General features: G+C 35.7%; 1 protein-coding gene across 11 annotated transcripts in view; it reads right to left on the bottom strand.

Moving 5' to 3' along the window:
- PTPRK (protein tyrosine phosphatase receptor type K) overlaps positions 1 to 15,042 on the bottom strand; it is a 514,767-nt gene that overhangs the window by 90,237 nt on the left and 409,488 nt on the right. For all 11 annotated transcript variants that reach the window (XM_070496694.1, XM_044753877.2, XM_044753876.2 and 8 more), the window contains exons 9-11: positions 10,336 to 10,445; positions 8,644 to 8,845; positions 4,643 to 4,748 (exon numbers count right to left, since the gene is read on the bottom strand). In XM_070496694.1, coding sequence (XP_070352795.1) covers positions 4,643 to 4,748; positions 8,644 to 8,845; positions 10,336 to 10,445 — 418 coding nt within the window. The remainder of the gene's footprint in view (positions 1 to 4,642; positions 4,749 to 8,643; positions 8,846 to 10,335; positions 10,446 to 15,042) is intronic.

The raw sequence follows: 15,042 nt of genomic DNA on the forward strand, positions 1-15,042 counted from the left end.
TAGTCATTTAGCCTGATCCTTAAAAAAATAAATTCCTTGTTAATTATCCCATACCTCTAGGAAAATCCAGACAATCTAGTGAAGATTCAGTCTTAACTAATTCTATTACATGGACATAGGTTGTACACTCCACATTAGGAAACTTCAGGCAAGACAGCCTGTATCTCCAGATCTACCAGCAGCAAAGCAAACTGCTGCTGTTGGAGAGGAGTGGATGATGAACAGATGCAATCTGCTCTTTGGGAAAGAACTCGAACTTGAGATGGAGCCCCAAATTGAAAGTTATAAAGTTCATTTTTAAAAGAAATTATCTTGCCCTCATTGTTCAATTTGTCTGGGCAGATGGCTTTCCAACCACATGCTTCCACTTTTTTAATCTGTTTTTTTCCCCTGCTACTTTCTTATTTATCAATACAAATTAATTAAAGGACAGAAAATAAGGAATGAGAAATCAAATTAGAAGTGATTTGACTGATTACATGAAATGGGCCTGTGCTTTTTCAGCCTTGTGGTTGTCTAATTACCTAATGGTACTTAAGGCTAGCGAGATCTAAATATTATTTGAGCTTAGTACTCCAGCAATTTAAAATATTCCAAAGCCACCCGAAGAGTTTTATTCACTCTACCCATATTTCATACATTCACCATTCCTTTAATTAAATTTTAAAATATTTCCACAATTAAGTTAAAATCAATATACCGGCGTTATGAATCTTTACTCAATACTTAAAATATGATTTCCTTATGTTAAAAAACTAAAAATGATTTCACTATACTACAATCTAATTTGATTAAACACTGGTATGTAGTCATTTGTTGTTTTGTGGGAGGCCAAATGATGACTTCTCATCGTACAATTTCCCTTCAGCTATATGATTGTAAGAAAATACATAAGGTGATTTTGCCATTAGCTCAAAAAGCAATTACGTGATACATGTGGTAGATAGTCTTCCTGATTTAATGTTTAAAAATGTTGGAGCTGAACCCAAAATTATGTATAACAGCCTTCCATGGATTTTTTTTAACCCAATAGTAAGTAAACCCTCTGTAAATCTGGTTGTAGTTTTAGCTTCCAAAACTTCTTAGTGATAGCAAATAACAAATCATAGAATTGTTATTCTTACTTTTTATCTGAAATGTCTCCTTAAAGCTTCAGGAGAAATTCCCCAGCTCCAATGTTTTGCTATTTCTCTTATAAACAGACTTCCCAAGATCCTACAGCCACCATTGCTCGTACTGCCCCATTGCCAACGTTTTCATGATCCACAGAATAAAGGTTTGATTATCATTTCGGTTACCATTGTATTTCCTGCTCTCCATCTCTTTGCTCCTTAAATGCTCAAGCGAGGTCTCTCGTGATTTACCTATTTCTGTAAGAGGAACTATCAGTTTCTGAATCAACAAAGCTCAAAATCCTGGCACTAACTTTAACAAGTTCTATTTTTAACCATGTTCTATCTCCCTTGTAATATGCCACTTAAGGGCACATGCTAAATCACCTTATGTGGATTTCTATTCCAAGTATCCAGCTCAGCTCCTGGCACAGACTGAATGTTATTGAATGGATGCATTTATAGAAATGAGAGGTAATTTTAGATTTCTTAATAAAACTAAACTAAATGATCAAACTATACCCAACAAGGATTTTCCAGGTGCCATGACAAAGGCTTTTGGAATTAGAGTTTGACATTGGGAAGACCAGAGCAGAAAGAATTAGATATTTTCACTGGAGCTGGGACAAATGGATGGTGAAACACCATCTGGCAGAGGCTAGTTACGCTATAAAGTAGGGAAAGATAGAACCTAGTATTTAGAGCCTATGATAGCAGACCAACCTAACAGATGGATGCTCTGAGGAGGTTTAGCTGGGTGGTAAATACATCTGGCTTCTCTTGGAGGGGAGGAGATGGGCCATAGACAGAATGCACTGGCAACAAGCTTTAGCAGAGAAGAAATTCCGATAGGCTGACATAAATAAAGAAGAAATTAGGTCAAATAGTTTCAAGAAACTGAAGGTAGTGATGAGGATCCGATCAAAGATTTGAAGTACCAGACTATAAATACAGCATTATGAAAATTGATCGGGTCAAATCTGCAAAGAAATTAGAGCACTGGACAAAATAACCTTCAAGGTAAGGCTCCAGTTACTAGTAGCAATACCAACGGTAAGAACATGGTCAGAGGAAAGAAGATAGGATGCTTCTTTTTTTTGAGGAAGAGTAGCCCTGAGCTAACTACTGCCAGTCCTCCTCTTTTTTGCTGAGGAAGCCTGGCCCTGAGCTAACATCCGTGCCCATCTTCCTCTACTTTTTATATGTGGGATGCCTACCACAGCATGGCTTTTGCCAAGCGGTGCCATGTCCGCACCCAGGATTCAAACCAGCGAACCCTGGGCCACCGAGAAGCAGAACATGTGAACTTCACCGCTGCGCCACCGGGCTGGCCCCTAGATAGGGCTCTTGACTAGAGGATTCAGAAAACAAAGGAGGCAGGTATCATCTGAGGGCCAAATCACCTGACTAGACCAGTCTGGTCCTGCCACCTGGCCTCCACCTATGGGTGATTCCAGATAGCTGGGCAAGTCATCACAAAAAACTAAAGACAGACAAGATGCAATTAGAATATCAATCTATTGGAAAATTGACTTTTTTCCTGGTAATAACATTCTTTTAAAAATACTTATTTGTTCATATATCCTTTAATTATTTCTTCTTGTAAAATTCCAGGTTTTAAATTTCTTTCTTTGAGCACTAATCTCCTACAGGGTAAAATTTAGAGTTCTCAGCCACTGGGATCAATTCAGAAGAGGTCAAATGTCTTTCCAACAAACACTAAGAGGTTCATTTCTGTGTCCGAAAAAGAGGATATATGACTATCCAGGATGATTTTTGTGTAACCATTAGTTCAGACTATATGAATTCTTGGTAATTAGAAATTTTGTGGGAAGTAAATGTCAACAAAGTAAAAGAAAAACTTTTGATTTAAAAATGTGTTATTGATAACATAGTCATTAATTCAACAAAGTTCCTGAAGGCCAGCTATGAGCAAAGGATTTACAAGACTGCAGGCACCTTTGATCATCCATGACAACTCTGGGCACAGGCCCTGTGTCTTGTTGTGATCATTTTATCTTTAATTTACAGTGCCCAGCACAGCGCCTGGCACACAGTACATGGTCAGTCAATGTTTGTGTAATAAATTGATTAAATGAATAAAGAGTTAGTGGAAGTTATGTCATGTAGCACAATTATGCAATAATAATACACGGTGTTTGCAACTTACATTAAGTAAAGCTGAATTCACTCAAATATCTAGCTCTTAAAAGATATGTGCAAGTACCTAGCCACTCGTTTAAACAGCAGTAGCAGAATGGAACACCTACACAGTAAATTTTATCACAGGAAGAAACATGTGATTGACCCTGATAAGTCCATAGACAAAGATGTTGAATGCAGGCATTTTCTCTTTCTCCTTCGGATAAGCAATCAGACTCACTCACAGATCATTGATTCATGAATAGCATTATATACTTACTTTGCATTTTCAAGTGGCCAGGGATTTGCAAGTGTTTATATTACAAGTGTATTCAGTCATCCCTCTTTTTCTCTGGTGTGGTATTCCCATGATTTTAGCCACAGGACTTAAGAGTCTCCTCTATGGACTCATGTTCTTTTATCAATTTTTTTTTAATTAAGGAAAATATTTCTTCCTTTCCAGAGATATAGGATTATTTGGATGGTTAATAAGTGCTCATAAGGTCAAATGTATTCATTTTACCCGTGGAACAAAGATTAATTTTATTTTTTTTACTGAATAAATAAACAATCTGAGATGATTCAATTATGAAATGCTTGGGCTGATTCCTGTGCCTCGATTTGTTTCTCAGTAGAAGTATGAAAACAGAAGTATCCACAAAATTCACAAGTTTCACATGGAAACTTGTTTAAGTTTTTGGGCATTTATCTAATTACACATGTGCAGAAATTAAAATCATTATAATAATTCGATTCAATTCCTGAAAACACGGCTCATAATTTTCTGCAAGATGAGGGATATTAGGTAATACGGGAGATTTAATACTGAAAAGATAAAGGAAATGGCAAATTGCATTTTAATATTTATTATAGAATTCCTGATAAGCAACAATTTAGGAATTAAAAGGTCACAGAGGCTGCATTCATTAAAACTCTTCTTTTATTTCCTCAAAGCTTCCTATTTTTCAATCACTCATATGAAATTCTTTATTACAGATTTACTGCATTGGACAGGAGTTATTTTCTCATTCCATTTCTGAAAAATACCTTCAAAGCTCATATACCATCGATACCAACAGAGGAAGTGAAATGAAATGGGACTTGAGCAAAAAATAAAAAGAGCAACACTCTTAAATCAAACCAAGCAGAGAGGTGAATGGTTCAGTTCATGAATATCTCAAAAATCCCCTTAGAATTTTACTCTTAAAGTCTATTTGCAGGCTTTGTCCAAATGAAAAACAAACAAAAGAAAAATAAAACCCCTCTGACAATAATTATCAAATGAATGCCTGTTAGAAATGAACCACTATATTGACTGCTTAGCAACTGTGACAAAATAGCTCTCTACTGGGTGTGTTTTCCTGTAGCTATTATTTTTCCCCTCCTACCTGATAGGTGCACCTTTGGCCTGTGCTGGTCTCAACAAGACAGTTATTGTGGTGGCAGTTTCATTGAGAGAGGCATCAACTCCTTCGTAGTCTGGTAAAGTTGGAGCTGAGAAGTGAATAATGAGGAAAAAAAGTTTCAGTCAATTAACAGGAATATATCATGGTTCAGGATGAAGACATGATCCTGACTGAGAGAAAAATCAATTTAATACTTAATTATCTAAAACTATCCCATATGTGGTAGAATAACACATGCCACTGCATGCTAACCCTGGGAACCTAAAGCAGCGGGGGATATGAAGCCAAGATTTGTGGTTGAAATTTAAACTATAATCTGGCCACTTGTGACACAGACTCCAAACATTTTGTGAAGATGCTTTAGCTTTTAGCATCCTGAGACCTTGAAATCAGCATTGACGGGATGGGAGGAAGGCAGTAACAGTGTAGACTCTGGGGGGCACTGGCTGTAGTTGCACCTGGAGATGTGGACATGGGAACAGCAGGAACAGTAAAGGGTCCCGGTGAGGCAGTGCCGTCTGTGATCTAGTGTTATGGAATGACCCAGATTCACATCTGGACCTTTTTCATTGCTGTGGTCACAACAGAAACACATCAAGGAAGTGTGGTGAATGGGAATAGGAACCTTAGTTTTTATTTACCAAAAACTAGTGCATTCGTTGCCAGATTCTTGAAAAGAAGAAACATAAATTTTTAAAATATTTTCTAATGTTTAGGGAGGGGGCCTTCCTAATCTTGAACTGGGTGAAAAAGTAAACTCAAATGTAACCTCAAATGGTTTTTGATTATTTCCATCTAGAAAGATGTTGAAAGGAGTATATAACCAGTGACATGCGTGCATTGTCAGAAAATCGGAGAACAAATGGCATCTAATAAAAATTTTTAAAGTATTTCATTCATTCATTGAACTGTTACTGAATCCATACTATGTGTCAAATTTTATGAGAAGTGCTATAAATATAAAGATAAATGAAGCATGGTGTCTGACATTCACAGAATTAAAAGTAGGGATTCACATTTTATCAGAAGTGAGTGTCTTATAAAGTACAACAAAAATATAACAAAATGTTAGAGGACCCAAACGGGAAGAAGGTTAATTTGCCAAAGCAGTGGTTCTTAAATGAATGAGATTAGAAGCACCTGGACGGCTTCTTAAAACAGATTATTGCCCCTCTCCCCTAGAGTTTCAGATTCCATAGGGCTAGCTTGGTAAGGTGCATTTCTAAAAGTTTCCACATGATCATCATGCTGTTGGTCTGGGGACCACACTTGGAGAACCACTAGCCTCAACTTGTGTTGGGAGGTGAGAAGATGAAACAGGGTTAGGTGATGCTAGAGCTGAATGCTAAAGGAAGAGTCAAAACTCACCAGGAAGAGCAAGCATGGAATAAAACTCCAGAGAGAGGAAACAACATTTGAAGACATCATCACTGAAAGGAGATGGTGTGTTTCAATAGCTACAAGCAGTGTGCTATGCCTGGACCTTCAGATTCATCAATAGGAGTGGAGGATGGGAGGAGCCACACGATGAAGGCCACGAATGTTAATCATGCGTAGATGTTTAGGCTTTATGATACTGGGTATAATATCCTATTAGATTTTGAAAAAACTTAAGTAGGAAATATATGTTGTATAAAGATCAGTAGAAAAATATAGCGAAGCAAGGGGAGTCTGAAAATAAGGACACTGGTAAGAAACATATTTCAACAATCTTTTTAAAATATGGTCTAGATGGAAATGAAAAAACAGACATTAGAAAGAGGCAAATTATCTGAGAGTTATTTAAGAAGTAGAATCAACAGATACTAAATATGCACAATATGTATATGTGTATTATATATTTGTGTGTATTATAGACATATATTATATATAGTATGTATATTCTACTGACACACACACACACATATAAATCATGCCCCCAAGCATCAGGCCTCAGATAACTTGATTTCCCACTTATTTAAGTGGCTCTTAAAATGCTGAGAAATATAATTATTGGACTCAAGGGATAAAATAATAAATTCCCTTAAAAGTTCAAGTGATTCTCAGAAACAAACTAACCATAAATTTTATAATCCTTAGCTTGATTACTATGTGTTTCCGAGATACAGGGATTGCAAACAAGTTTATAGAGTTCAAATCAAGTACTCATGTACACAGGTTGATGCAACTGAAACTGCAGTTAAATAATTCAAAGAAAATGCATCTAGCATGTTCCAGCCTTTAACTATAAATTTTCTATTGAATAAAAAAGATTGTGCCTGACCCGTAAGAAAATATTGCTCTCAGTAATGTTCATTTGCTCAATTCTACAAGCTTATGTGAATTTGGGAGATATCTCTATTAAAGGATCTTCCTCATTTCTAGCACTACTGCTAATTTTGGAGGGTAGGAAACATGCTCACTATATCACCAAGTCATAGATTCTACTAAAGCGATTCAATAAATATTTTAAATTGATGGGTTAGAATTGTTCCATCAGGAAATGAATTGACAATTTCAATGCATTGCTATTTTCTAACATAAGCAATGATATTTTAAAATTCTTTTTTATTAGAATATTAAGATGGGGCTGGCTCGGTGGCATAGTGATTAAGTTCACAAGCTCCAATTCAGTGGCCCAGAGTTTGTGGGTTCAGATCCTGGGTGCAGACTTATGCACTGCTCAAGCCATCTGTGGCAGCAACCCACATACAAAATAGAGGAAGATTGGCACTGATGTCAGTTCAGCACAATCTTCCTCAAGCAAAAAAAAAAAAAAAAAAAAAAAAAAGAGGAAGATTGGCAACATATGTTAGCTCGGGGCCAATCTCCCTCACTAAAAGAAGAAAAAGAAGAATATTAAGATAAATCAAATGTTATGCAAAGGACTCATGGCTCATACAGAAATAGCTAATTTTTTCATGATATAAATTTTAAGGTTTTGTGTTATATTCAAAATATTTCCAAATAAAATTTTAGACAAAAAAAATTACAGAGTATTGCTTCCTTTTGATGCAAATGTTACAAATTCACAACAATGGCAGAAATTTTTAAGGATGTAATATAACATATCTATGCTATGTTATATAGTAAAATACCATTTTATAATACATATATAATAAAATACCATACCATGTAGAACTAGCATAAAAAATGAACATAAAGGAACAAAAAGAACTTAGAAACTCAAAATTAGTATTTTAACATATTAAGTGGTTGGTCCTTTAAAACAGGTATTTTTCAAATTTAACTCTTCAGTTCCATATATAACATATTTACTTTAGTAACTTTAAATAAATAAGATAAAACATTACATAAGCTGGAGTAGATTTAGGGCATATCAACAATGCTAATTCCTGGCAAAAGTTTAATCAGGTTAAACTGATGACCCGACTGAAGGAGAAATCACATCTGTAAACAATCTAGTCAAATGCAAACTATGAAATTATATGCATAACATAATATAAAATTTAATAGTATTTGCTTATCAACCTAACACTTTTGCCTTCTGAAATTTAGATGAATTTATGTGAGACTCCTACGAGAAAGAAAAGCTCGTATTTGTTTAAAATTATCAGAATGTCAGGGAAAATGGAACAGAGACAAGGCATGTGGCACAATAACAGTAGATCAAGGATCTTCTACTATTCTTTTGATAAAATCCATTTACAGTACATATCTGAAACTGTAATAATTACCAATTCCTCAAAAGTATAACAGGTCTATTAGCATATATTATGAACTTTGAGAGATTTCTAATGAAGATATAATGTAGTTTTTAAAAACACCACTGTGAATTAAAAGCGATTATCTGAGATGCGTTTGGGTTTGGATATATAACTAATAATAATCTGTATTCAAATAATTCTTTAAAGTACCTTCAATCATGAATAACTATGTGTATTAAAGATTCAATAAGTGAGATGAATTACACTCAGAGTATATGAGACTCTAGGACAGACTACTGTAAACCAGTCCTGTTTGCACTTTATTCATTGGCATACCTGAGATATTGGTGGTCACGTTGATGGCTGTGGCTGGTCCAAAGCCTTTCACTGTGCTGGCTCTTATGAAAAACTGGTAGGTGGTTCCAGGATGAAGATGCATAAAGACATGGTGTGTACTGTTCCATAAATTTGATACAGTCTGGGGAGGTCCAGCCACTGGAACTGCAGGATCGAACGACCTTATGCTGCTGTAGCTGACCTGTTTTAAGAAATACATGTCCTATTACATATCCAATATAAGTGATAATGAATTCTAAACAAAGCCCTTTTAAATAAGGTAGTATTCAAGGACATCTCTATGGAGTGAATCACATCTTTTTTTCACTTCTTTTCCTTCTCATTTTGATACAGTTAATTCACTGTCATTCTGCATCTATCTTCCATCTATCTATCTATCTATCTATCGATCGATCGATCGATCGATCTAGTCATCCACAGATATACCTAGAGTTATATCTGAGTGGACCAATAAACATTTATTTTTTTCCACCAAAAGATAAATTAGGGGCCAGCCCAGTGGCACAGTGGTTAAGTTCGCTCACCCTGCTTCGGCAGCCCAGGGTTCACAGGTCCAGATCCCAGACATACACACTGCTCATCAAGCCATACTGTGGCAGTGTCCCACATATAAAATAGAGGAAGACTGACACAGATGTTTGCTCAGGAACAATCTTCCTCACCAAAAAAAATGAAAAGAAAAGAAAAAGAAAAAAGAAAAGACATACATACAAAAATTTATGGTTATATACTTTAATGCACATGAAACACAAAAAATGTTCAACAGGGGCTGGCCCCATGGCCAACTGGTTAAAGTTCTGCACACTCTGCTTTGGAAGCCTAGGTTCACAGGTTTGGATCCCAGGCACAGACCTACTCCAGTCATGAGCCATCTGTGGAGGCATCCCACATGCAAAATAGAGGAGGACTGGCACAGATGTTAGCTCAGGGCAAATCTTCCTCACCAAAAGAAAAAAAGAAGGGTTCAACAAATTAACATTATTCTATACTTTGTCCAAGTTACATAACAAATTTCATGTCAATAGTATTCAACTATGCTAATATAGTCACAAATGATAAGACTGCACTGGTGATTCACATCCCCAGATGCACTCTGTAGCTGCTAGAAATTCAAGCATTTTCTGCTCTAATCAACACCGACTACACAGGAACAGAACTAGACATTTGCACGATTAAAATAATTTTTTGTCTTCTTTTTAGCTTCTCATATTTAAAAGTAAGAAAATGATTTATATTCAGAGTTGAGATGAAGCTCTGGGATGTCAGGTTTATATTATATTTAGCTTTTTTGACATTAATTCCTCATGCTACTCACTCACTCAACTGACATTCAATGGCCTCCATCCTGTTACAGGATGAAACATGACTTTGTTAATTTTATAAAACTTCATTCATTACAACCATGAGTCAGTTGGTTGACAAGCCTAACCTTGCATCTCTAAAACAACAAAATAACATATATTTACTTTAAGAATTTGAGAATTCTAGGTGTTATACAATATGTGTTTGGGTGCTCAGTTTTGAGATCAAGGAATTTGTAAATTAAAACAGAGGAGAACTAATAATGACTTCAAAGCGCTAATCCTCACTTCTTTTCCATCATTTCCCTTTCTCTTTTTTTTACTCTCCCTTCAATCCACATTTCAGTTAAATTCCTTGTTCTCCCAATACCTCATATTGAGTGATGACTCCATTTGGATCCAAAGGTTCTTTCCAGTTCAAGAAGATCTTATTTTCAAAGGATGTGCCTTGAAGAGAATTGACTGGTACAGGGCCAGGCACTGCAAATATATACATTTTTGGTTATAAGACTCCTTACATCAGAAACAGAAAGAGTAAATCATGTAAGTTAGGTAAGCTAAATTAAAAATAAAGAAAATGAGGGGGCCAGCCCGGTGGCACAGAGGTTAAGTGCCCACGTTGCGCTTCGGCGGCCAGGGGTTTGCCAGTTCGGATCCCAGGTGTGGACCTACGCATCGCTTGTCAAGACATGCTGTGGCAGGCGTCCTACACATAAACTAGAGGAAGATGGGCTCGGATGTTAGCTCAGGGCCAATCTTCCTCAGCAAAAAGAGGAGGATCGATCGGTGGCAGATGTTAGCTCAGGGCTAATCTTCCTCAAACATAAATAAATAAAAATAAATAAAAGAAATAAAAAAAGAAATAAATAAAATGAAAATGTGTCCTTGAAAAGAAAATAAGCTATATGACCAATTTTCTGAGAATGGGAATTCAAAATAAGTCTCTAAGCTTCGAATACAGAAAATGTATAACTGCAAAGTTATTTCTATTCAAAAGAACACTCTATCACCTTAGAGAGCTGAATAAATTGTGCAGTCTAGTTTTCTCTGTTGTATACCTCTAATAACAAATGAACATCTCATTTGTAATTTGTTTCAAGAACAGAGCTGTATTTCCCTGAAAGATTTTTTAAGGATTATAAGTCCCTAAAGAATCTCTATAAACGAAGTTCATAAAATAATGAATTATAGTAATAATTAACACTCTTTAGACTCAAAACCCAAATCATATAGTACTGAATTGAAATGCCCATTAACAGTCGATCTGACTTTTACAGCTATACTTACTCTCTATAATTAAAAAAAGATAACATTATCACAATTTTAAAAAATGGTTTAAGATGAATAGGTTCAAATATCGTTTCAGGTTTTTAAGTGAAATTCACTTTTTCAAAGCTAAGAATCATATCAGACCTGTTTAGAACTCAACAATCAGCATAACTGGTTTTGAAGTGTCCCCAGGTATGACAAGACTCGAGGAACTGTCATTCCAGGTCTTATTTGCAAATGTCATATACCACAATACTCAGTGGCAGCAATGAATGATGTGTCAGCTTCTACTGACAAAACACAATATATGGGATACTTTTGCTGTTGTGTATTTTCCTTTTACATATTTTAATACATAGCTGCCATTCATTCACATAAATATCCAGTTTCTTATTCTGCTAATGTTAAAAAATACAGCTTCTCCATCCTACTTTGCTTAAAAAATATGCTTTCTTTTGAAAATATTCACCCAATATTGGGTAAGTATGGTTTTTAATTAATATTTTCCCTTAATCTAACATTTCAGTGAACTCTATACATGACATTATCTAGGAATGTAGTTTCAGAGCATACAGCAATTTTCTGAGGATTGAAATAAATTAAAAATCACTGGATCAAAGGAAATGCATTGCATCATGGCTAGCAGCATCAAGAAATTCTGAATGATATGTCAAAAGAGTAAGATTTATTTCAATCTACAAGGAGACGATGAATGATGTTATGACCTCTGGGACAGCCAACATAATTTGGTGCATTAATAATAAATTCATAAAGGAAAGAAACTCACAGTAAACAAAAAGGCCAGCACTAACTTCAGAAGATATGTTCATGCATCCGTCAGCTGAGGACTCAGGGAGAAGTTAACCAAAGACATCCACTCCCCTTGCCTGGCCCTGCCCCGCCACTGCCCTAGGTCCACAGTATTGGCACAGGCTATGCAGTCAATCAAGGCAGAGGAGCCGTCATGGCCCCTGTGTGCAATCTGTGGCACCTACTGAGGCTGCCATGGGCATTAGTTTGTTTTCCAAGGCGGTACCTATTGTTTCTATTCCACTCAAGTGACATAAGCCTGTGACTGTAATTAAGGAAAAGTATTTCTCCACCTTTCCATACCTCTCATAGAAGATGGCTATTGGGGGAAGGAAGAGACAAAATCCCAATTAGTTATAAATGTTTATTTGGTGGTATTATAATTACTGCCTGTGTTCACCGAACACAGTTTGGCCTGCAAATACTACAAAATGGCATGGATGTATTTCAAATTGTTCACAAATAGGGACAGTTTAAAATGTCTGCACGATTCTGCACTGGAAAGGAGGTAGACCTGGAAAGAAGTCTCCCTAGAATCTGTGCATTTCTCTGCTCTTCTTATACCTGCTCTACGCTGTCAACAGGATTCCCTTAAAGTACCCACATGTCACGTTTCTAAGAGGAAAAGGGTGTGGGAAAATTACGGACAAGACAGTGCCTACTGTGGACCTGGTACCAGGACTAGTACAATGGACAAGAGAGAGAACCACACTTAGGTGAACAACAAAACAGACACACAAAAATGTGGGGGCAGGGGGTGTGGCAGAGGCAAATTCCATTCAATAACTTTCTACGTGTGGAGGAAAACAATGTCTGTGTACACACAGACAATATCCACACGCACTTATGATTTGTGTAAATACAACGGGAAGTCACCAAGGCCATCATCACAGCAGTCTTCACATTGCAGGGACAGCTACTTCACATTTCCACGTCAACAACTTTTAATGGAGACAGAATACTGACTTTAATTCCCCTGCTTGTGATTTATTTGAGAGCTGTCTCAGCTAATGTTTTTGTGTGTATAAGAAAGTCCTTTAAAATATAACTCTCAAAATGAAAAAGAGAGGAAAAATGAAATGTGGGTGGGGCAAGATTATATTAAATAAGCATGATAGCCTTTAAAATATAATAAATGTACATTTAAAAATAGCTTTGTATTAGCAAAAAATGTCCCCAAACCAGGCTTTTCTGCTGAGCCAACTTCATAATATTGATTTTTATGAATGCTTGGAATAAAAAATGAAAACAAAATCTCATACAAAAAATTCTACCCATGCATTAAAAAATGCATGCAATAAATTAAATATAAATTCTACCTTAGGGTCCTGGTGGGAAATCATTCTAGCTTTGCTCTCATGATTTATGGATGTCCCAAGAATTCTTTTCATGAAATTATATTCTTTTATTAGATGGTTGATAATTTATTCTTTTTCTATGTATATAGGGCAGCAATAATTTAGTAAGACTGACTTAATTAGATCATCATAATCCATCAATCTTTGCAACAATAGATTATGATTTAGATATTATGTCCCCCTCTCAGGAACACTGAGACACATCAAGCCTTCCATGTAGAAACTAGAGCTCACATGGGCAGATGTGAAGACTGAGTTACTTGCAAATACTTCACGGAAAGTTGGTACTTCAATCATTTAGTCTTTATATAAAACAAAAGGAAAAAAAACCCTCACAGTGGAAGAAATTACTTTGTGACTGTACTATGAAAAATAATCTGCAACTCAATGTCATTACAAATAATAAAAAAATTCTTCAAAACAGAGGTTAAAATAAAACTAGGATAGAAAATAAGATAGAATTAGTCTATATAGTGAATGTCACTTTACTTTTACAATACTATTTCTAGATGAAATAAATACACACAGTCATGAGTTTGACCAATTTAGGACATAATTTAAATTTTCATAGCAATTCACTTCTTGATTATTAACCTAGTCATACGTGTCCCCAAAAATACAGTCAGAAACTTAATGGAATATGAAAAAGATTATATAAGCTTGACTGCGTTCTTTTGTTTGTGGGAAAGAAAGGCAAAGTAAAAAATCATATCAAAGAATACCATCAAATGAATGACACTGTAGAGTGATTTGCTGAAGAAGCACAAAATTCATGTAATTAAGTCTAATATTACCAATTAAGATATCACGTTTTTTAAAATTTTAAGTGCAGGCAAGAAAACACTTGAGTACATTCTTATTACCAAAAACACGAATTACAAAATGTCTAGTGCAAAACAGACATTTTAATATCCATCCCACTTTGTGAAATGAGATAGAGATTTTTCACAGCTTTTGAATTTACGCTTAGACTTCCCGTTTCTACCATCCACCTATGACACAAGTACGCTGACCATTCTTTGTTGGATATGCATGTGTTGAGGTGTGTGTTGAGTGGGCATGGTGTGTTTGGGGGAGTTAATATGAGTGTTTGTGTGTTTTTCTATTAGAGCAGGGTTTGTGTTTATTTTTGCTAATGCTTCAGTTAGGTGCCAGCTCCAACCAGATGGTGGAAGTAATCGTGTTTGGTGACCTCAAACATGACAAAAGTACATTTATCATGAATAAGTCTTAGGCTTCTTCTTTGAAATTTTAGGAATATGGGAATAACTTCATGAATAATTTTGAGACAATATTAATTGTTTCCTTCAAACTCTCAGCTAAATGATGTTAAAAAGCTCTCACTTCCTTTTATTACAACATAAACAACAGAACCAGAGTCATTTCCACTTTTCAGAGTGAGACAGCTTGAAGTGATAAGGAGAATTTCTGGAAACTACGGCACATTGACCTATTTTATGGCAATCTCATATTTGATAGGCATCAAAAGATACATCTGAGCCTAAAGTTCAGAACTTTAGGGAAATTGGGAACACTTCGGTATGCAATACATCCTATTTTCTAAAACCCAAATAAAAACATAGTCCTACTGACAAACTATTCAAGGAGAATTTTAGAAGCCGATGGAAGCATAGAGATCA

This window comes from Equus asinus, chromosome 24 (assembly GCF_041296235.1).
Source record: "Equus asinus isolate D_3611 breed Donkey chromosome 24, EquAss-T2T_v2, whole genome shotgun sequence".
In the NCBI taxonomy this organism is placed as follows: Eukaryota; Metazoa; Chordata; class Mammalia; order Perissodactyla; family Equidae; genus Equus; species Equus asinus.